Source organism: Xiphias gladius, chromosome 18 (genome assembly GCF_016859285.1).
Source record: "Xiphias gladius isolate SHS-SW01 ecotype Sanya breed wild chromosome 18, ASM1685928v1, whole genome shotgun sequence".
Lineage (NCBI taxonomy): Eukaryota > Metazoa > Chordata > Actinopteri > Istiophoriformes > Xiphiidae > Xiphias > Xiphias gladius.
In genome coordinates this window covers 1,865,567-1,890,258 of record NC_053417.1, presented here as the reverse complement: position 1 = coordinate 1,890,258, position 24,692 = coordinate 1,865,567, and the positions used below count along the sequence as shown (strand labels likewise).

The window sequence follows — 24,692 nt, the reverse complement described above, 5'->3', positions numbered from 1 at the left end:
TAAACACAAGAAATTTCCCGTGATGCCACGTGTCAATGATCACACATAGTCTTTAATATGATCATTCTACTGTAATCCATGCAGACTAGCTTTGAACTCCAGTGGGATTCAAAGTATTAGCTGTTAGACATACATCTGTATACAGCAGCTGTTGTCTAAGTGGTGAAATATTAGTTAGACAAATACATGCTTAAAGCTACTGAAGCTTTGAAAGTTAAACACACAGAGCACCTCAGGCTGTGTTTGCCTCTACAACTAAATAAAATAACATTAAACTACTGTGTGCAGGAAATGAAAATTTTCCAATTTTCTCCCTAGTGGTAGAACCACAAAAGACACTGTGGATAGATCTGACAACTACAACACTACAGTAATGGGTTAGAAGTAGTGAATAGACTACACCAATGTTCATGTAGGCTGGCTTATTTTTCTATATATATATATTTTTTAATGGTGGCTTTAAGGAAAGGAAGATTCCTATGGATATATTTTTGTGTATAATCAATATAAAGAGTTAACTGAAAAGTGAAAAGTAGCAAAGCTTGCTTCCAAACTGTTTGCCTATTTTTTCACTTTTTTAATATTCAGATTACACAGACTTTAAAATGTAATGCTGCATGGACCTTTGCTGTGCATTTAGGTGCTGCATGATACCGGTCATAAGTCACAATGATTGAAACAAAAATGATACGAATATGACACCAATGATGAGGACACTCAGACAATGGCAATAATGACTGTTAAACTTGCTTTGTCAGAAATGCCAAAACAAGAGCTTTAGCATTACCTACCGACCTTGCTATTATGTGTCATAAAACGTTTGAACAAAGTGAAATAAGTAGATCCAAATAGTCTGTGTACTGTTGTGAATGGCTTACTGAACATCTGTCAAAATGAAAGAAACAGTACAGACAAAAAGACAGGACGATAAAGAAAAGAGGTCTCTGGCTAAGTGAAAAAAGAGGAAAAGTAGGCTGAACTGCACATGATGACGGTTAAGTTACCAGGAGATGAAGCTCAATAAATCATGTTCTTCTGCCTGAGGTGCATTTGGCCTGGAACCTTAAATCAGCACTCTAACAAGATGAGAAATACAGTTGTTTGCAGTCTTACCCAGAGGCAGATGAGAAACTCAGTATTATTATTATGCCTTTGTTCATCTAGTACTGAGATCAGTCCAGGCATGTTTAGCCTACCTTAGGTCAAAAACTGGAAGCAGGGAATTTCAACAGCTTCATTACATATTCCAACAGCTCCAGCGAATACCTTTACCAAATTTTATAGCATCCATCCAAAAGGTGTCAAAATATTTGATTCTCGATTTATGTGTTGGACCAAGAGACTGATGAATCTAAGTATCTGGAGCCACACAGCTTGAGATAAAGATAGGGACAGATGTCTTGAGGTTTTGGAGCCATTTCATAGCAAATATTCATCATCAAAGAAGTACTCCATCTCCAGCTACAGTGGATGTTGCGAGGCAAATTCTACAAAAACTATGGCAACTTAGTATGCTTTGAGAAAAAGAACCTAATTCTATAAAAAAAAAACCCAGCAAATATTAGGTAAAAAAAACATGATGGAATAATTTAATGTATAAAATAACAAAAGAGAAATAAATGTCCTCAAAGGCACTGGAAATGTATACCCCTGCACTGATTTAAGAGGAAAAAATGCTCCGTGAAAAACAACACTATCCAGTTCTTTAACTAGGCAGATTGTTGACACTGGATCTACTTGGGTAAATGAAAATGCAGGCAGGTCAAGCTATCATAACTCATGCGAGACATGAGTTGCCCTGATAGTTTTTAATGCTTAACAGCTGACTGACAAGAGGGGTGTGGGGGTGGGGTTGGATCACTTAGGTGGCAAAGAGGGTTGAGCGTGTGGCTCATGCAAAATGCCAACTGGGTCTCACTACACCTGAGTTTCGAGCAGCAGCTTCAGGGCTCCTAAAAAATTCTTTCCTCTAAATGGAGCGTTTGGAAAAAGAAGGTTCCACTGAAATCACAGACAGACACAGGAAGAGCGCAAAAATCAGAGAGGTGGAGGATGAAAGAAAGAAAAAATGGGTGGGGTGGGGAATAAGAGAGAAATAACAACAAGAGGCACACAGCAACAGCTGAGGAAGAGGAAGTTTACAGCAAAGACAATGAACAACAGCACGGTCTTTTACAACATTTCTGGAGACAGCTGAGGGCATTGAAAAGGGAAAACCAAAGCTTGTGGGCGATATGGACAACTGCATTATTTATGACCCAAGAATAATATCTTAGAATAATATATAAATAACAGCAATAATACAGACCCAAAAGTACACTAGTGTAAGTGCACAGGGGTGCCACATACTTTTGGCAATATGTGAAACACATCCAAAATAAACCTATATTTTCATATCTGTCTATTACACCAGATATGTCAATGGTATTGGATGTCTATAATGTATGGTCTTGGATTTTTTTCTACTGTGCATGTTCAATTTTGTGCCCACACTGCATAACAATTTTCCTTTGCAACAATCAAGTTAATAAATTTTCCGCCAGCAACAATGTTTGACTTTAATGTTACCACATCTCTTTGTTTTTTCAAAAATGTTGCAACAAAAGCACACATAGCGCTGGGTTTCAGAAAAATCTTTATTGGTACTGAAAATGTGCCCGCAGTACCCAGTATCAATGTCAAAGCTGGCATTAACGCTTGGTAAGATTCATAATCAGAACAGACAAACTTGTATAAATAAGAGATATCTAAATATTTTCTTGTGTTCAGACAACATTTAAGAACTGCTTTTGTCAAAAGAAAATCAAAGAAAGGTGGTGCTGAAAATTTAACAGTCCTCAAATTAAGATGATTAAAGTACTGCTTTGGTATCAGTACTGAAACTCAGGTATCTTATTTGCAGTGGTATCAAAATGTTTCAAAAGTTACCCAGCCCTAAGAAGTAGTGGGGAAATTCTCTCGAAAAATGATCACTATTGTCCTTCAGATCAATTAACAGGAAGTCCTGCAGCCACCAGTGAACATATCACATAACTGGTCTACTGATCACTCATGCTTCTAATTATTTTGATGTTTCTAAGCTTTCCTTTGATTGAAGATATCTGGCAAAGTGCTCATCATTTTGTGCTGTATCACTTAACACTTGAGCCCAATCAATAAATATTCCACCAATTTTAGATTAGAAACACTAGGAAACAATGTCTCTAGTACATAGTTTTCTATCAGAGAGCACTCACAAGTTTTTTTTTTTTTTTTACAGTGTAAAATGCCCCACTCAGTACAGTAATTCTTTAAAAAAAATAAGTTTAAGACATTAAAAATGTATATGTTTACTTAAAAAAAAGCCTATTGGCTGATATATCATTGTATTTTTGAAACTAAAAAATATGGATAAATATGTATATAATATGGATAAGATTACATAAAAAACCAATATAAATTATCTAGCTCTAATAACCACAGACTTTTACTGTATTATAATTTTATACAAACAGTCTCACAAACTGGAGATAAATTAATGTTTTGGACAGCTCCAATTTTAGAGGAAAATTCAAACGTATAACAAAGATAACAGGTTTTTCATATGTTTTCAGCTGGCTTTGACAGTAGTACTTACCTTACCAGTGATGTCATTCACAGCTACATGAACAAAGATGGAAGCCTCCTCCATACCTTCCAAGTACACGTGGCGATAACCTGCACACAAACACATAGACACAGCCACATTATCAGTGAGTCAAACATAACAGTGCACATAGAAATGGCTATAGATAAATATGTGTTGTATCAATCAGAAATCAAACAAAGGCCAATCCACACTGAAACCTCTCTCTATGGTTGATGTTCTACTTTTAGCGACTGACTGACTTGAACAGACCTGAAATTGCATTAAAAAAATTATCATAAACGCTTTGGAGCCCACTATATCTTCACATTGAATCATCTCAGAGCTTTAAAATCTTTATATATAATACTCATGTTACAGTTCTTTCTTAACAACTAGGTGCATGTCTGAAAGAAATCAAAATTTCTGATTAATGAGGCATTAAAAATAAAAAAAATGATTTCACACCAATATTTGAAGTGCATATTGCCGAGGTAAGACAAAGCCTACACTGAAAAAAATCATAACACTGGAAAGAGCATGTTTTAATTAGTAAATGCACAAAATATGAAGTTGGTACTTTGAACCAAACTATATCTATTAAGGTATCAAAAACACAATGTTTCAATACAAATTGAAATTATGCAAAAAACAGTTCTATAATTTAACTACGGCAATATCAGGAAATTAAAGGCTTTGAAGAAATAGTGTCTACTTTAAGAGTTTGACCAATGTAATGATGTCCTTGTCCAAATCCGGTGGAAGTATATACTGCCTACCACTGGTGTAAGTGGGCATCAATGATCTTCAGGATATGCACAAGAGGGACCCTCTTGTGCATGTCTTCTCTCCTGGGCCAACTGTAAGTCTTATAGGGACCATGGGGATGCATAAATATTACTTGTACATTTTGTACATTTATGCATCCTCACGGTCCCTCTAATACTTAAAATCTGTTGGGTCCCTCTCATCATTACATTGTTCAAACTCTTAAAGTAGTTGCTTCTTCAAAGCTTTTAATTTCTTGACATTTTCTTAGTTAAACTGTAGAACGTTTTTTTTTCAGGATTTCCATTTGTAGTAAAACATGGTGTGTTTGATACCTTAATAAATATAGTTTGGTTCAAGGTACCAACTTAATATTTTGTGCTTTTACCAATTAAAACATGCTCATCCCAGTGGTATGACTGTTTTTAGAATAAGAAAAGAAAGTACTATGACATGAGTTTTATATATAAATATTTAAAAGATCTGATGTGATTCAGTGTGAAGATATAGTGGGCTCCAAAGCATGAAATATTTTTTTTCAATACAATTTTCAGCAAGCCACAACTTGACAAATATACTACTGTAGGCCAACATTTCAGAAGTTAAAGGCATCTAATAGTGTAGAGCAATCACTGAAAATTTCGAGCATGCAAAAGTTCAAAAAGCAATGACTTATGGAACTTTGCAATTCTTTAGCAATACTTGTTTATTAGGTCCATGAGCCATTTTTTAAAACCTCTGTATCTCAGAAACTAAATAAGATACAAGCCAAAAAAATTGCACACTAGTTGTTAGATATAATGAAACTATTTACATAAAGTATGAAACAAATCCAAGATGGTCAGTCAGGAATATTTTCTAAAATCTGTTGATCTGACATGGAATTGTCCTATTGGGTGTCTGCTAGTACAAATCCAATCCAGCATATATTAACCTATATGCCACAGCTGCCAAGAGCACATTCAAGTTAATGTAACCTGTCCAATGATCCTTACAGTTGGCATAGGACATCTCTAGCATGGATTAAACAATTTAGATACAACATGTTAATTAATGAGCTTTAGATGTGTTGGTAGGTATACTTTGGACAGAACCAGCTAGCTGTTTCCCCCTGCTTCTATTTGTTATGCTAAGCTAGGCTGTGTACTTGATAGACATGACATTAATAACCATCTTCTCATCTCATTCTGTGAAAGAATGAAAATTAACAAATTTTCTAAAATGTCGATCTATTCTGTTAATAAACTCTGCCGTAGTAATTCATAATAGCATGGTGCCCCAAACAGTACTGGTCTCAGGATCATTCCAAAAGAGTTTCTGATATTCAACCAGTGTAGCACTGATCAATTTTAAAATCAATATATTGTTTCAAAATGCATCATAATAATCACATTAGAGAAATGCAAAAACGCTTCATACCTGATTTGTAATAAACTTTCACCTTACCCTCTTATTTCTCTTATTCTCAGTAAATTGAATTTCCTTATCTATGGAAATTACATCACTGAAACATGAGAAACAAAAACAAAAAACAAAAACAACTTTTTTAATGGTCACCATAGAACCATGATCTGTATATATCAGTTAAATCTAAAAGCAGGTGCTTCATCATGTCTTACCTGGCATCATGCTGTTGAAGGCAATGGTGCGCTGGCCGATGAAGTCCTGGCCGATGGGGTCATGATCCCAAACGAGGAAACGCACCAGGGCCATCTCCGGCATGTGGACTGTAAACACTAGAGTCTCCTCCCACATTGGGTTGAATCCTACAAGACCGTCCCGAGAGATGTTCGAAGCAGGAGGAAGAGGGTGAAAGGGAGGGGGGCAACGGAGGAGAGAGCAGAGGGAGGACAGAGGAAGAGGGAAAAGACAGAAGAAAAATTAAGAGAGGTGTGACAAGCAAATAAAGAGAAGACAGGAGAAAGAGGAATAAAGACAGAGGAGAGAGAGAGTTGATGGTCCAGGAAAAAGTTAGAGAGCGAGCTTAACACTCAATTATTCAATTTTTGCATGTGTGTGCTGGCTGAGAAGTGCTGGCTGTGCACTTCTCCTCAAGCTGAGCTCATCAATTATAGATCTGAACTCATACAGACAGCTCAAACACAGACACGCACACATGTACACAGAGAATTACATTCAACCAATCTACTGCTCCAATCAGCACAAATCAGCACATACACTAACACTTATCACATGTCAAAGGTAAATTACCACAAACCACAGTTCCCCTAAAGCAAACACCAGGAGTTCATGTGTGGCTCAGTTTACAGAAAACAGCACCGAGGAGCAGTCAGCAGTCAGAGTATCCACAGATCCACAGCAGACTGACCAGTAGTTAATGACTTATCTTAAACTAGAGTGTTAGAGTCCGGTCACACCAGGAAATGATTTAGGCATCCATGTTTCATGGTAAAATAGTGCTATCTTGGTGAAGTAAGGACTACTCACAGGGATAGTTGACAAACTACTGTAACTGTAAACTGCTTATATACTAGCCAGCCATGAACATGGTAGGGCTTGTCTGACACAGTAGCACTCTTAGCTAGCTGACTTTCTAACTTTCAGCCCACTCTTGTATCATAACTGACTGAAAACCATGTCTCGTTTGTAGAGCAGAACAAGGGCATATAAAAGTGGATGATGCAACACAGCCATGTAGAGTAGTCCATTGATTGCCATTGAAGTGAACTGATTTTGGTCTAAAATTCCACAGTTTTAGAGTTATTTCACACCAGGGAGAAAATAAGTATTTCGCTTCCTCTTTGGTTGAAAGTTTCAAGGCTGTTTAACCTCTGAGCAGTTTGGTCAGAAATATGTTAAGTTATACCAAGCCTTTTTAACATTTAATAGGTTTGACCTAACATCTCTAATTACACTTTAGAGACCTACAAATACATTTTGACTAATCACAACTGAAAATTGACAAGTTGGAATAATAATTCAAGATAAGATTGATTCCATTCCGGCTAGTAAGAATGACAATTCAAGATATCTCCAAATAGATTTCAGCTTGTCAGATATGCTTTTAAAATATCTATAATGACATCATAAAAATCATCATGCCATTTTATCATTATTGGAGTGTTGGGATTTACATTACCGATATCCACAATGCATCATTAGCTATACCGTTTATCCTTTGAGCGTCACGGGGGGCTGGAGCCAATCCTAGCTGACATTGGGCGGTGTACACCCTGGACAGGTCGCCAATCTATCACAGGGTTGACATACATATATAGACAAACAACCAGTCACACTGACATTCACACCTATGGGCCATTTAGAGTCGCCAATTAACTCAAGAATTAGCCATTGAGTTGCAGGGAAAATCTAATTAGAGATAACTACAATTCAACTTTGCCTATCTGAAATGTATATTCCAGATATTTCCATTTAAAGTACGACTAGTCAAACCTCACATTCAAGATACTGTATCTTCAATGTAGTTTTGATGAGTCACAATTTCAATTAAAGATATCTTTAATTCAGCACATTTAAATATGTTAATTATCTTTTTGGATATCTCAAACTAAGATATTAACAGTCAAAATTCAACTGTAGATAACTGAAACTTTGACTATAAGTCAAATTCCCAGATTTGACTTATAGGTATTGCTAATTGGATTCTACATACAACTGGTAACACTTTCTTATACAGCCTGTGCTTTACAGGGTCATTTTGTTGTACTAATAAAATAATGACTGGTTCCACTTGATACTTAAATGTATGTACAGTGGTAGAAAAGAGGACTATGGGGAACGAGAGAGTACCAACTGGGAATTATAGAGAAAAAAATATATATACCATAAGTATTTTTGTAAATATTGGGTACCTATGGGTTAAAGGTCTGGGAAACAAAACTGAAGTGTGGGTAAAATGCTGTTAACAACCTTTTTCTTATTGTGTAATTAAAGAGTAAAGAGGCGAGAGCAGTCACTGTTCAGCGGTCATCATTATATTACAGCCCACTTACCTTATTCTCACTGTGTAATGTAAAATGCATGTTGTGGTTTCACTCATTAACAAACATCATTAAGCATGTACTGGAACCTGTTTAATCACTGAAATTCGCAGGGACTCTGGTAATATAACAACAGACCACGTGGAAATTAATGAAGAATTTAAAAGGCTTTCTGTCAAAATATACACAATGGAATCAAGTGTAGATATTAGGCTAGTTGAGATGCTATTTGATAGCCTTGTTAGCAAGATTAAGATTCTTTAGAGAAGCCTATTACCAGAGATCAATCAAGCAATAACCATCATCTTTTCCACTACTTGTCTGTGTACTCTTGTTGACTCATCATGATTATTGATTAGTGGGATAGAATACATTTTGGTTCCTCCTAGTCAGACAGTATATAGACATATCTCAAATCTGATATATATAATATCTTTCAATGTAACCACACCCAACAGTGATATAACACGTTAAACCACTGGAGGCCAGCAAAAATAAGATTTTCATGGAGTGTTAAGTTACTCATTAAATTCTGATGTGACTGGACATTTAGACAGACATAAACATGAAAAACAGCATCCACCACATAGCTATGTATGCTATTTTAAGACCAGTCCAACTGTATTTTGACAAATAAGTACAACTGGTGTAAACACAAAAATCAGCACCTGTTAGGACTGGCAACATCTACAAGGCTTTGATTTTTACACTGCAGGTTTTATATCATTTTAAAGAATCTGTTATCATTTGGCTTTCACTTGGGTCAGGGCTGGGGCAGGAGCTTTATCAGCAGGAAATTAATCACACCTGCAGGTACTGTACAACAGTGCCATTTGAAAAATTACATAGGCCTTTCTCAATACAAAGTAACCTAAGCTTAAACTCACATTTTTGGGAGTCTGTCCTCACTTTGACTCCTCCTGGTGTCAAAGTGAGCACAGGTGGTACTATCAAGCCTCAATTGCATTCAAGCATAAAAAACATCTAAACCACTTGAAAATTGTCGAGTACCATAAACAGCTTCATTTTGGGTGGATAATGTAATAATGTTGACTGGATTATCCCCTGATTAAGGTCAAACTCTGTTATGAGAAACCTGGATCAGATGCCTAGTTTTTAGTGGAGAAATCTAACTGCTTTCACTTTTGGTTGTGTCATATATCATGCAGAAATAGGGTGGTGTGACGAAAGCTGTCTTCAAGCAGGCCTTAGTTAACTCTAGATAAATGTAGACTTGAAATGATTATTTGTCATTAACATCACAATTTAAATACATAATTTCTTTACCCTGCAATACTCAATCAATACAGGGTATTTTTATGGCAAGAGGCAGACTTGATCACAAAGTATCTAAAGGTTTTTAAAGGCAGATAAACCAGAATAATTCACCTCTCCAACAACTCACCATTATCATCCACCACTCTTGTCTGTTCTTTGCAGCAGTCCACTGGGAGGCCAATGATCTCCACCTCCACGAAGGGATCGATGATCTAACAGAAAAATGTTACACAGAATTAAGGTATCAAAGCATGTTCCAAAACCTTTCAATGGAAACACTCCATTGCTTCCTGGTTTGGCAGTTTTTCAAAGTTTGGAATGACTCAAGCAAGTGTGTATTTGAGATTTTTAAAACAGGAAACATTTCACAAATACTAACTGAAACACAGTATATATATGTCAATATTTGTCTCAAAATATTTATTTTTTAACATGTATATATTTTTATTGTAGGCTTAATTAACTTTAAAAAAAAAAGACATTACAGTTGTACATGTGTGTCCTACCTCTCCCCTGTCCCCTAACATAGAATCTTTGGGTTTGGGAAGCTGTTGTCCACTAATGATCTTCAGCACCAGTTGTTTCTTCATCTGACCTGGCAGTGGGTCCTCCAGGTTGGGGTTAAAGGCACCTGCAATGGGTAGAAAGGAAGAACAATGTTTATTAGTGATCCTTCACTTACAAGATTAAATAGCGAATTCCAAAAATAACCACTTTCATCAGAACCTTTTACATTGCCAGTCACTGTAATCATATTTAAAAGATAAGTATTTGTACACGTCTTACAAATTTCCCTTGAATGTCAAATTTGTAGAGAGGCCTTTGAAACAACATTTAAAGCATTACAGAACATAAAATCTTTACAAAAAATGATCAATAACACACATATAGACAGCTCTTCAACATAATGGTGTTTTTCCATGTTTCAGCTAAAAACTGCAAATGACATAACATATTTCCTCAAATAAAAACTGGTACTCAATTGAAAGGCGGATCTCTAATAATGGCTGAGGCGTGGTTGATGTGAACAAATAAAGGCCGGCCTCCAAATACAGACTGGGAAGAAAAAATAAACTCCTGGTTTCTGTCATATAATGTACAGGCTAGTTAAGCATAATGTGTCCTATAATCCCGTCCGGCTGTTGTTGCATATGCTATGCCTGCAAATGTTTCACAATAAAAACCCTGTTAAGAAAATGAAGGGTTTTTGTCCACTGAAACACTAGAGCGCTCTTACTTTGAAACGGTGACAGGAAGTTTTGAGCTTATATTAAGAGCGTAATGCAAGACAAAAGGTAACAAAATGAGGCTTTATACTAAAATATGACCAATTACGCTTATCAAACAGAGGGAATTAGAAATAAAGGCTTGCCTCTAACATAGGCCTGCTACAAATAAAGGCCTGTTACCATCTTCAGTTGAAGTAAATAAAGGCCCGGTTACTATTTGATGAAATAATGTAAGCTAATTGCATAATACCCATAGCATAGTGATCATGTTCAGACTAACTTTCTACTAATATTACAACATTTATAATGATTGATTATGACAACACTGAGACTAATTAAAAACTGGCTAATATCCTATCCATACAGTATATATTAGCAGACTACTGTACTTTATCAGCCTTCTAAAGCTTGTATTTATTCAAAATGAGCAGGACCAAAAAAAAAATACTAAATTTCAAGCGGAAGGCTGAGATTATAAAAATGAAAATATTCCTGAGGTCTATATTAAAAATAAACTCCATATTTTCTACTAAAATGGAGTGAATGCACAATTTTTATGTGCTAACCTTCACACAAGCAGGCAGGCTTTAGGATGTATCCACAGTTGCCGTTGCTGTAGAACTTGGCTCTGTTGAGCTGCAGGACCCGACCCTCTGATTGGTAGTTGAGTGCAACTGGAATCAAAGCAGTTCACTTATTTATTGTCAGTACGCTGGACAATTTACTTTAATGTGCTGGCTAACAGCCACTGTGGGAGGACCAAAAGGGTCAGCAACACTGCAGCTGATGGACAGAAAACGACTGCTCACTTAATTCTTGACAAATGGGCAGAATTAGCAGAAATTAACAAGAAATAGCAGTGGTAGCAGCGTGGATCATTTACCATCCTGAATGTCTGACATTTTGAATACATGGTACACATGGTTGGTTGGCTTAAAACTATACCAAGCTGGCAGCCGGCATTCCAGAAAGGCTGGGGGTTGAAGTTGGAGGAGTCCACGCGATAAGAGGAGGGATAAATGCGGGAGAGCTGTCGCTGGTTGAAGTGGATGAAGGACGTAGCTTTCTGCTGCATCACCTGGTGGGCTTTGGTCTCACTGAGCGACGACACCTGCCAGCTACAGTTGGCTGCCAGGAACAACACAAAGGCATCTTTGTTTTCTTCATCAGGCTCATAAACTTCCACTCTGTTCAAATGTTATCAAGTAGGGCTCAACTGACGGGGATTTATGAAATTTAAACTGCTGCTATCGTGTAAATATCATCAAAATGGTCTCATTCATTACAAAAGAGTTTCCTTTTGAATGTAACCGTTTGTGGTGATTAGTTCAGTAGAAATAGAGTATTCAAAAAATGAATAAGTAAACAAGACTAAGAATCTGACTGAGCATTTGAAGTCAACTGTCAAAACTTGACAGTTGTGGATATTTTAAAGATGTTGAGTGTTCATATTTTATCTGCAATATTACAGGGCAGTCTACACCTTCATCAAAGAATCACTCTCAACTGAAAGTTACTGGTAAACCCAGATATTGCACATTTCCCATTAACCAGTGAGCATCAGGTTTAGCAGTGCACATTTTTTTAAGTGAGTAAAGTTAATAACTGTACAGAGTAAACATAACTGCTTACCTTGTGCCTCGATATCATAGAGACCCACAGACCGCGTGTATTTGACCAGATCAGAGAGAGCTCTGGATAACTTCATGGTCTTCTTCTTTCTGTAATGTCAACAAAGGTCAAAGGTTACAGAAGTGTAAACTTATATATATATATAAAATGTATAAAATATATAACCATGAAACATAGGTATGAACGTCTATCCCCAATATTCATATGATAATATGGATAAGTGGAAATATTTATATCCAAGCTAATGACTAGAGATATGTGTGTCTATGTGCGTGTGTATGTGTGTGTGTAGCATACTTGCTGTGGTGCAGGGGGGCTCGGGAGGCACTACTTGTGCTCTCTTGATCTGTATCTGTGTCTTCAAAGCTTGATGTCTTCTTCAGCTTGGTTGACTTTTTCTGCAGAAGGAAGAGTGATTAACAACAGAGGGACCAAAGAATATTGGTGAGAGTTCTTTTCATGTGTAACAGGCTTAATGAGATGATAATTTTTTTTAAATGTCAGTGTATCCTGTATGCTTCTGAAAAGATTTAAGAGAAAAAAAAAAGGTTTTTTTTTTTCCTTGGAACACTAAAATTTGAGTCTGATGTCTGGTGGGGATCTTCTGCAAAAAGTAATGAGAAAACTGACACAAAACTAGGGCTGCACCTTTCAATTCATGTTTTTATTGATTCATCTATTTTAACATTTTGGAAAAAAATCTATCTATCTATAGACAGATAGATATAGAGATAGATATAGATGAGTGATCAGTGGTTGTCGGATACAGACAAGAACAAAGAGATTGTGCTGTATTTGATAGATCATGAAATACTCGTTATTATTCCTACTGATTATAATTAATTGTTGCATGGGCATGTATGGCTGCCAATGAACTGGGTGTTTATTGATGATGTGACTGCTGATAGAAGCATCGGGATGAATTCTGAAGTGTATAGGTCTATACAATCTGCTCAGATTCAGCCAAATGCTGGAAAACTGAGAGGACGGTACTTCATTGTACAGATGGATAATGACCCTACAAAACATACTGCCAAAGCAACCCAAGAGCTTCTTGAGGCAAAGAACTGGAATATTCTTAAATGATTGTGTCCGTCACCTGACGTCAACCCAATTTTGTATGCTTTTCACTTCCTGAAGACCCCTATACAAGCAGCAACTGAAGGCTGCTGCAGTAAAGGCCTGGCAAAGCATCCCAAGGGAGGAAACTCAGCATTTGGTGATGTCCATGGGTTCCAGATGTCAGGCAGTCATTGATTGCAAATGATTTTCACCCAAGTATTAAAAGGTATCCTTATATTTACAATTATGTTGGTTTGGCCAATTACTTGTTTACTATGTTTGCAATGGGCTGCAGTTCCTAAACGGTTAATGTGATATTTTTGTTAAACCCCCTTTTATTAATGCTGAATTAATAATTACACTTCAGTCACATCTTGATGGCTTTGTTTCATATTCATTGCGGTGGTGTACAAAGGCAAAATTACGAACACCATCACTGTCCAAATAGCTATACATAGTTATACAACTATAGCTACAACAACAAGCAACTATGGGAACTAAGGCAAACCAGCAGACATTTAGTACATGTGATGTGTAGCAGTGTGTGAATGGGTCTGTGTGTGTAGAGGGGGAGAGGGAAAGAGAGAGAGAGAGGGAAAGATGCCAGATTTCAACTGCTAGATCTGAACTGACAGAGTGAGAGACAAAGGAGGAAATGTCATCTAACAAGTGTCTCTGGGAAGAAGATGGCGTTGGGGCAAACTGGGCTATGCCACCATGCTATCTTTGCACCAAGCGTGTTTGTGAACGTGTGGAGATGTATGTAGGCATGGGTTAGTAAGGGAAGGGAGAGAGAGAAGCATGCAAAGCAAAGCCAAGAGGATCCTTGCCACCGCTGAGAGGAATTGTCCTATTTTATCACACAGTAGCATGACAGTTGAACTAGCGTTTGCCTGGCTTGGAGGCGTTCCTTGGCTGAAGACTGGCGGGGCTGTTCGTCTGGCTCTTCAGGCAGTTACGATGAGGCATTTTAGAGCAAAATGTGTTGACCCAATTTCAGAAAACTTAGTTTGATGTGAAGGCCTTGGGTCTTTCAGCAGGACAATGACCCAAAGCATGCTTCCAGCTTCACAAAAGAATGGTTGGAAGGAAAGGATGTTTTAAACTGGGCCAGCAATGAGTCCTGACCTAAATCTCATTGAAAACCTTTGGAGAGAGCTGAAATTTGCCATTGCAAAAAGGAGTCCTGCAAACTTAAAAGAGCTTGAATGCATAGCAATTGAAGAGTGGCAGGAACTACCTGCAGAGAGGTGCAAGAAACTTCTAGATGGCTACAAGAAACGTTTAGAGGCTGCCATTGTTGCCATTGGTTCTGCAACCAAATATAAGTAAAGGGTGCCAATAATTGTGGCAGCTGTTAATTTTGTGTTTGTATTTTTATTTGTATTTTATTATGCAAGTTTTGTTCTTATTTCTTTGTTTTTCTTTTGTTCAGTAAACTTGGACAATTCATTAAAATATTCTGATTATACAGAATTGGTTAATTTGAATTTATTTCTGAAGATATTCTGAGTTGTATACTTGAAATTCAAGGGTTCCAGTAGATTTGACAAGGACTGTATGTTCTCATCACAGAGGATTGGAAAATTGGGTAGATATACACATGGAGGAAAATGCAGAAAACTGATTTTTAAAACTGAGAGTAGAGCAGAGAAAGGACAAATAAAAAGGCCCACCTTGCGTTTAGAGAAACTCTCCATGAAGGAGCGGCCTGTTTGCTTGGTGCTGCTCAGATTAGCCTCGTCCGCTGTGTCCATTCCATCCTCACTTTTAGCCTGACAGCAGAGGAGAAACTTAGCATGTTTTGTAAGGAAACATTTGTAACTGAAAATGATAAAAACAACTGATTAGTTCTTCTTCATCTTAAGTTTGTGCCACATTTCTTTCACTTATTGGACTGAATTGTTATTTTCAGGATTTTTTTTTGCATGATTTAAACAATTAAATTCAAACTGGTTGGTCTTAAAAATAAGACGTTGCTCAGCCGATAACTGTTTTTTGTACTATGGTAAGATTGTAGTTAAATGTGGAATACTGTCTTTGCTTCCCCACTCAACATGAATTAAAAACATGACAATTGAAAAGCATAATCAAAAACATGACTTCAACAACAGAATTGACATTGAGGCAAATAACAGGAATAAATGATTTTATTTGCACGATTTGACAAGAAACACTTAAATAATTGCCACTCCATTCCTGTGTCTCTAGTAAACGCAAAAAGTATCACTATGCCAAAAGGCAAAGAAATCAGGCTAACCTACGTTCTTTGACACAATCCTCACCCACATGTGCCGACCTCCCTATAGGGATCTGGAAGTGCCAGTCTGCAGTTAACAAAGCTAATTTAATTTTTGCCTATGCTAACCAGCTATCCCTTGAGCCTCTGGTGCTCACTGAGACTTGGATCAAACCAGAAAACACTGCTACCCCAGTTGCACTCTCCACTAACTACACATTCCCCCATACCTCCCATCTCTCTAGGCGGGGAGGTGAGACTGGCCTCCTGATTTCCAACAAATGGAAATTCACTCAACTGTTGCCTGTAAAACAAATAGACATCTTTCAAGTACCATGTTGTTATGGTGACTGCTCCAGTAAAAGTCTCTGTGATTGTCATTTACCATCCACTGGGACAAATGGGTGATTTTGTGGATGAGCTAGTGGTTCTAGTGGTAGCTCTGGTTTCGTTCTGCCGCAACCTCCGCAACATGTCTCCCACCCAATTGTTCTAAGTGGTTGCCTCTGCTCTACCTCGTCTTAGCACATTTTCCTCACTGGAGGTCATTGATGCCACAGAATCTCTCTGCGAGGTATCAAAACTCCTGACTAGTAGCTGTCGTCCTACATGTATGCCAGATCCCATTCCCTCCAACCTCCTACAAGCAAAATCTCACACAATCATATCCGCTATCACACGTGCGATAAATGCCTCACTGGCTTTGGGAACATTTCCAACTGCATTCAAACAGGCTCAGGTAACAGCTGTGCTCAAAAAGCCTTCGCTCGACCCCACTCAAGGCTCTGTGCTGGGGCCTCTCCTCTTTGCAATATACACCACCTCCTTGGGTTCAATTATCTGCTCGCATGGCTTCTCATATCATTGCTACGCAGATGACACCCAGCTATACCTGTCATTACTGCAAGGTGACCTCACGGTCTTGGCACAGATCTCAGCCTGTCTCTCAGTCATATCCACATGGATGACGGAATGCCACCTTCAACTAAAATTCTCTAAGACTGAACTCTCAGTCATCTCAGCCAATCAATCTCTCTATCACAGTATCAACATAAATATCGCCTCTTCTCTCACCCCAAGCAAGGGCATGAGAGACCTGGGTGACTTGACCAGCTATCCTTCTCTGACCATATTACATCTGTCTGCCGGTCTTGCTGCTTTGACCTATACAACATTAGAAAAATCATGCCTTACCAGACTTAGTATGCCATTCATCTCTTGGTACAAGCCATGGTTATCTCTCGCCTCAACAACTGCAATGCCCTTCTAGTGGCTCTCCGTTCTCGTATGTGAAACATTTACAGATTGTCCAGAATGCAGCAGGCACGATCAGCCTAAAAGGGCACATGTCATTCCAGTGCTTACTGACCTCCACTGGCTACCCATGGCCGACCGGATGAAATTCAAGTGATGCTTGCCTACAGAGTGAATTCTGGATCTGCACACATCTACTTGAACCCAATTATACAGTTTTATGCTCCTTCTTGGCCATTGAATGAAAAGGTTGTCTGGCATTACCATCCCTGCACACAAGGCAATCACAGTCCAGACCATTCTCATTTGTGGTTCCCCGATGGTGGAACAAGCTACCAAATGTTATCAGAGCAGGGGTGTCCCTCTCTATCTTCAAGCAACTCTTGAAGACTCATCTCTTCCAAGAGCACCTCCTTCTCCTAACAACTCTAAAGCATAACGCATAACTAGCACTTACTGCGCACGTTCGTTGCATTTATTTAGCTGATCTCCATGCACTTTTTCTTTTCAATAGATCCAGCACTTAGCACTTACTTGAAGGTCTCCTACTGTACTGAAGGTTTAGTTTTGTCCCTCACTTGTAAGTCACTTTGGATAAAAGTGTCTGCCAAATGAGTAGATATAAATGTAAATTTAAATGTAAATGTTCATCTCTGAATACTGGACACTGTTAAGGAAGAAGAACCAGGTAAAATAAAATTAGTTTGAAGTGTGGGTGATTAAAAATAATAAAGCCATTTATAAAGCTTTCTGGGTCATTTGCGTGCACATTTCAGATGGTCCATAATGTCACTTCCTCATTTTTCTGTGTACTGTCATGTCACACAATGTGCAAATCTTAAATATCAGATAATGAGTAACACCTAAGACCTGAAGAAGCTCCTGCACAGTGAAAACTGCTCTCATATACAGTATTTTAACACAGTCGAATTCCCAATGAAGCTGTTCTTACTTACGTTTCTTCTGTTTCTGTCATCAGACAACGGAACAAATATGAAATAGTGACTGAAACGCGGCCCATTAAGACTACATGTTAAGTAGCAGTCACTTAAAAGCTCTTTCCAAACTGCTCCGCACTGCTAAAATCAAAATCTTATAACTGCAATGTCGTCTGACAAAATCACCATACACATAAGTTAAAGACAAAGGCTGTGCTTTGATTTTGGCTATATTTAATTGTAAAATGATCACTCAGAGAGAAAGCTAGAGGCTCATTCACGTCTATGTCAGCTGCTGTACGGTCAACTGAATGATATGCAGAGAGGTGTGCCCACGGAGGAAAAGCCCGACCTTGTGCTTGCGGGGTATACTTGAAGATTTGTCCAAAAAGTCCCTAGATTTCTTACTAGATGCTTTTGTGAAGAATGCCATCTAAAGGGGTGTGAAAAGTGTAAATCTAGTGACAAAAGGCGCTAAATTGGCACCACTGTCTGTAAATGCCTAATGACACAGTAGAAACTGTCACAGCTCGCTCAGGGATTTGAACTGACATCTGACCACTCAAAGTCCTGTTTCTGTCTCCTCTTTACACACTTGATTTCAGGGAAAAGAGTCGAGGAGGAGTGAGCAAATGAGGAAAAGTAAGTTCAATGCCAAGCTCCTGTTGAAATGGATGAAGGCTGATTTTCACTTTTTTTTCCTGCAGCAAGCCAGCAAAACACCAAAAACTAAAGTATATTTTGAAATTAATGTTTCCATTTTTAGCGTGTTTGCAGTTCATCTGAATTAAAGTATATAGTGTCTTTCCTCCAGCTGCAACTAAAAATACTGCTGCCTAGTTTGAATGCAGCACACTAAATTTACTAACAGCTTTGTTCCTATCCTAACCACATAAAAACCATGAACTACTAATCACAAACTCCATCATCCTCTTTTATGTCTCTGTCTTGCATGCTTAGTACTCATTGCTGTGATGTTTTTGCTGTGCATAGGGTGTAAACATAGATTCTAATTTACAGTATATCAGAAACATCAAGTAAGATCTTGGCTCAGTAGGAGTCCCTGTCTGTGTTTACCTTAGAGCCAGTTTTGCCTGTTGGCTTCCCAGCAGGAGGGAGGGCTGCGATGGTGAAACTGTCTGGGTCCTCTCTGTCTCGGATCTTAGACTCCTTCATCAGGCTGTCCAGCTTCTTCTTGGCCATGTTTTCCACCTGCTTTCTGTTGGCGGACGTCTGGAAGAGGAACAGTTCCACTGAGAATGATGATGATTACATATATTCATTCAGGATAAAAGAGATGAAGATAACTTTCAACAGTACCTGGGCGTTATTGCTCATTCGCATCTTCCATATCATAAATGTGTAATTGCAACAAATTTTATAATATATTTGTCATTTAAGTCACTATAAACCCGAAATGCCTAATATTCTCTGTTTTCTTTCTTAAGTGTGAGAACTTGGTGCTTTTCTCTATTTTTAAATATTTGCAAATTTAATATCTTTTGGGTTTTGGACTGTTGGTTGGGCAAAACAAGTCATCAGAAGACGTCACTTTGTACTCTGGGAGATTATTTGTTTTTGGCCATTTTTTCTACTATTTTCTGACGCTTTATAGGCTTACTAATTTCTTGAGAAAAATAATCAACACATCCATTGATAATGAAACTAATTGCTAGGTGGAGCCATAAAATATCAACTTTTAAAAACAATTATGACAAGAGCAGACACTGAATATCTCAGTGTCATAAGTGCTCAAAAAGTATTTAAAATAAGGAATGAAGAAAAAGTGTAAAACCGTCAGTCACATTGAATCAGAATTACAGAAGAACCAGCAGTAAAACTCAGCTATTCAACCTTGTCAGAATCAACAAAGCCGTCAAACTACAATATCAACCTTAATTTCATCTATCATCTCGACTCCAGAGGGAATACTATGCTTTAATAAGATCCACATATTCAGGCATGAAGTCAACTGCTGTTGTGTACAATCCTCCCTAGTAAATTAGGTTTTTGTGTGAGGTCGTAGCTTAAAAGACAGCTTGGAAAAGTCTATCCTACTCTGGTCTGACAAGTAAAGAAAGAAAACACATCATGCAAGATCCTACCAGAACTCAAATTTCATTAGGCACAAAGGTTACGCAATACACTTTGTTACATAAACCTCCTACACCACTTGAGGAATGATTGCTTTAGTCATGTAACCCATTCCAGATGTGAGAGTATGACAGTAAATAATAATGTAAATATAAATAAGTAATAATAATAAATAATAATGTTTTTTTTTCCAAATAATGAGTCAGTTCACCCACATTACCTCTAAAAGCATATACGGTTTTCATAGGAAATATTAAATTAATAAAAAGTATTTCCAACAAAAACTTTTCCCAGTGTGTTCTGTGGATTATTCAGAGTAACAGCAATAGTGTTTCTGGAAAAAAGTGTATTGGGGTGGAAGGAGAAATCTCAGAGACAGATAACCAAAACCCAAACTATTGGCATGGTGCATACCACTAGAGGTAGGAGAGAAAATATATGTTATGATATGTTTTTATACTGTAGGTAAACTGACCCATTAAGTCAACTGGCTTTATCTGAGGTTCTACTGTAGAAGAGACCCTGGATAATTATCTCTTACTCTGGTCTGAGCAGACTAAGAAGAATAACACATCATGCAGGATCCTAAACTCACATTTCATAAGGAGCAAAGATGAAGCAATTCATTTTGGTACATGAAAAAAAACCTCCATGAGTGTTTAATGAATGGACCCTTCAGAAATGTAAGCCTTTCCAGATGTGATAATATGACAGAGACTGATAGTGAGACATCCTTTATACAGATGCAGTGGAACAAATAAAAGATGTCCTTATTGAAGGATCACTGCTCAATGCCTTGCTTAGAATAATATGCACATGCTCAGCTCAGCCACATGGTGGCAGAGTGTATCCAAAAACCTCCTCATTCTGTTATCAGACCACAGGCAGATTTACATACTCTTTGAGTGTTATGTCTAAGTGTTCGGTACAGATGTATCAGAATTGAATATATAAAACAAATACTGAGCTTTTATTAATGAAGAGTGTGGTCCAAACAGTGCTGTCTAACAGATTTGATTGATATGATGAAGGGGGATTACATATTTCTTGTGTAATTGATAAATATTATACTGACACAAACCTTTAACCTGAGCAAAGACTATTGCTTTCTTCTGAACAGATAGTTCTTATTTTTGTCTTTTAAATAAGAAATGTTGTTGTTTCAGACACTTTTCCACTCTGACATTACAGTGCAAAAGTTTTAGGCACTAAAAGTATAGTGAGGATGCTTTCAAATATAATGCCATGAATAGTTTTTTATTTATCACTTATCTTCAAACAAAGTTCAATGAACATAAAAAAATCGAAATCAAATCCATATTTGCTGTGATCACACTTCTCCTCGGTACACCTGCATAGTTTTTCAAGGTATTTGGCAGGTAGGTCGTTCCAACCATCTTTGAGAACTTGCCACAGTTCTCTGTGGCTTTAAGCTGTCTCAGTGTCTCTTCATGTAATCCCAGACTGACTCCATGGTTCTGTAGGGGGCAGACCATCTGTTGGAGGACTCCTTGTTCCTCTTGTTTCTGAAGATAGTTCTTTATGACTCTGACTGTTTATGTGTGTGTGTGAGTGTGTGTGTGTATATATATATATACACACACACACACACACACACACACATAAACAGTCAGATAGTTCTTATTTTTGTCTTTTAAATAAGAAATGTTGTTGTTTCAGATGCTTTTCCACTCTGAAATTACTGTGCAAAAGTTTTTACCTATATATATATATATATATATATATATATATATATATATATATATATATATATATATATATATATATATATATATGTGTGTGTGTGTGTGTGTGTGTGTGTGTGTGTGTGTGTGTGTGTGTATATACTCTATGTAAAACTTTTGCACAATACTGTATATTTTGGGCAGATATTGAATACTTAAGATACTTTTTTGCAATCTTCTTGAATAAACTTTGGACTACACCTGAAGCTTCAGGACTTACCTCAGAATTATTCTGTAAGTGAATTTGTTCAGTAAAGTGAGAAAAATATCCACACATGCTGCCAACATTTGAAGTAAACATATTCATTAGGAACTGATAAAGATCAATAGGTAATATCAAAAAAACAAAAAAACACCAACAACAGCATTAGCCTGTCCTAGCAGTTTTGGTCCTAATGTATTACCCGCTAGCTATATAGGTCCATCCTAAATTTTTTCTCTTCTCAAGTGAAGTTATTCATTTTTATCATCAGTTAATTGAATAGAGCCTGAATTGTAAACCTCAAATGATTATTCCCAGATAGTCTCTATTCTCAAAAATTTGAGACTACACCACTTGAAATATTGTCCAACTCTGGCTAATCCCAGGACCAACAGTACTGAATATTGTTAATTTGCTGCTTATGATGGGCACTATTTCAACTAGTTTAAGGACCTACAAAAAACCTATCCATGCGCATGTTTGGTTTGGTATAAGAAATCGTTACACAACACAACATTTGATGGACTATCTTAAAGATGTAATACTGTGAAGTGCTTTTGCACCTACCACCTTAAACTTTCACAGTTAGGATGAGAAAATATGGCACATGACTGGGTGAGACTTCTGAGGTGGCTGAGGATGAGCTTTTTATTCATTACCTTCCACTTTGAAAAAAGCAAGCATCAGTTGAAGAGAAGAAGAAGGGACAAACAGGAAGAGGAGCAGGAAATGAGAACAAACAGTCAAACAGAAAGAAAGAGACAAACGCAAACAGCAGAGATACAGGAGATCAACAAAAGCAACAAAGAAAAGGTAGAAGAGGAGAACACTCCATAACCACTGCTTAGAACAGGAAATACACGCACAATTCACATTTCATGTGCTGGACACAAGGACACAAAACCTGCATGTAAGCCTGGTAGAAAGAGGAGAAAAAGTGGTAAAGTGGAGGAAAACACCAAACAGGGAACATACATCTCCGTTCATCAGTTTGCAGTCGTCCTCCATCTCATCAGCACTGTCCTCGTCCGACACGTCTCCCTCCTCTGCGTTTTCATCGATGTTGGGAGGCAGTTTTTTCCCCTGGTGGAGAGCAAGTCAGAAGAACCTCACATTATAATACCAAACAGCTGTATCATTCATTTAATCAATTTGCCAAGGCAGGGACCATCCTCTTGGTCATCTCTCTACTGCACTGTATGTAAGGCAAAGTGTACTCCAAAAAAATGAGGTCAGATTTCAACTTTGTCTACCAAGGAACAATTGACATTAAGTGGCAAAAACCTGAAACTGAACAAAACAACAAATCTGAAATCTCTTTTTTTTTCTTTTTAGAACTGCACAAAGTTTAAACATGTGCATCAAATATTGACATTAGAGCTATTATAACAACAATATTTTCAGTGTCGATATACTGCAGATCACATTAAGTCAATAAAGTAAATATTTCTGCTGATCTTGGAAGATTTCCTTAAGCTTTTAAATACCCAGTAGAAGATTCAGAATCTAAAAAACAGATACAAATAATCTATTAAAATAAATTAATTATACAACTAGAAGGGCACTCAGTAGAGTCTATTAGTTATTTATTAGTTGCATGTTGAATGAAATACTCATGTGAGCATTCCTAAATGCTGCTGGTGCACTATTATTTACTATTAATAATAAGTACAAATTTCTTCCACCAAATCTGGATTATTATCTGGATCTGCACCAAATTGTACAAACTCATAGATCTCAAAACCATCAAGATCCTTAAATTATTTGCTGAGAAAAACTGCCGAAACTGTGGAAAAATGCCCTATTTTGCAATATTAAGAAAAGTGATAAAAAACTTCTGGATCAACCCCTTAACAAGTCCACACCAAATTTTAATAGGTTCTTCCCTGGCCCATGCCCCACTCCTCCACCAAATCGATTCAGTACTTTTTACTTACTCATGCTGACGAATAAACAAACAATTAGAAGCCACGGTTGAAAACATAACCTCCTTGGTGGATGTAAAAATAAACAAAAATATCTGATCTTGTCGGTCTGTATAATTTTTCTAAAATCTTGAATCTTTACAGCCAGACAGTCAAAATCTTGGTCACGGACATTGATCAGCTTGAAGCCCCTTGCATAGTGACACCATGTCATACCACTTTCTCTGAGTGCCTCCTTGCTTGTACCAGGTGATGGGGCTATTTGCTGGGGTTTGACACAGTAACTGTTTGCACTATGCAGGCTTTATTGGATGGCAGTGTTTCAGGTGATAAACTTAGTTTGTGGTACTTCCTGTCTTTGGTGCCACAGGTTCATCAGACGAGTTAACATCACCGATCTGTTTCAATGGTCGACTTTAAAGTGGGATTTTGCAATTTTTTGATAATCTGATTTTGATAAATGTTGCTGTTACTATTAGGAATGCCATTAAAATGGTTAAATTTTCCCAGCCCCTGCTGAAGCCTATAATCCCCTTCTTTATATGACTGTCTTTATGTTGTCATTGGTTTGCAATCCCTCTTGAATGCCAGTGTGGCAAAGTCTTGCAGAGGATTTAATGGCTGATAAAGCCATTGGTGAACCATGTCCATGTACAGGCACTTTTGCCTCAGGTGGGTGCCTGTGGCTCAGGTGATAGAGCGGGTTGTCCTCTGATTGCAGGGTTGGTGGTTTGATCCCTGGCTCCTCCTGTCCGTGTGC

At 37.5% G+C, this 24,692-nt stretch overlaps 1 protein-coding gene across 4 annotated transcripts in view; it reads right to left on the bottom strand.

Moving 5' to 3' along the window:
• Positions 1–24,692, bottom strand: part of plch2a (phospholipase C, eta 2a) — a 105,663-nt gene that overhangs the window by 8,822 nt on the left and 72,149 nt on the right. For all 4 annotated transcript variants that reach the window (XM_040153153.1, XM_040153155.1, XM_040153156.1 and 1 more), the window contains exons 10-20: positions 22,983–23,090; positions 19,044–19,199; positions 15,212–15,310; positions 12,771–12,871; positions 12,474–12,562; positions 11,787–11,969; positions 11,408–11,515; positions 10,119–10,243; positions 9,740–9,824; positions 5,992–6,138; positions 3,617–3,696 (exon numbers count right to left, since the gene is read on the bottom strand). In XM_040153153.1, coding sequence (XP_040009087.1) covers positions 3,617–3,696; positions 5,992–6,138; positions 9,740–9,824; positions 10,119–10,243; positions 11,408–11,515; positions 11,787–11,969; positions 12,474–12,562; positions 12,771–12,871; positions 15,212–15,310; positions 19,044–19,199; positions 22,983–23,090 — 1,281 coding nt within the window. The remainder of the gene's footprint in view (positions 1–3,616; positions 3,697–5,991; positions 6,139–9,739; positions 9,825–10,118; positions 10,244–11,407; positions 11,516–11,786; positions 11,970–12,473; positions 12,563–12,770; positions 12,872–15,211; positions 15,311–19,043; positions 19,200–22,982; positions 23,091–24,692) is intronic.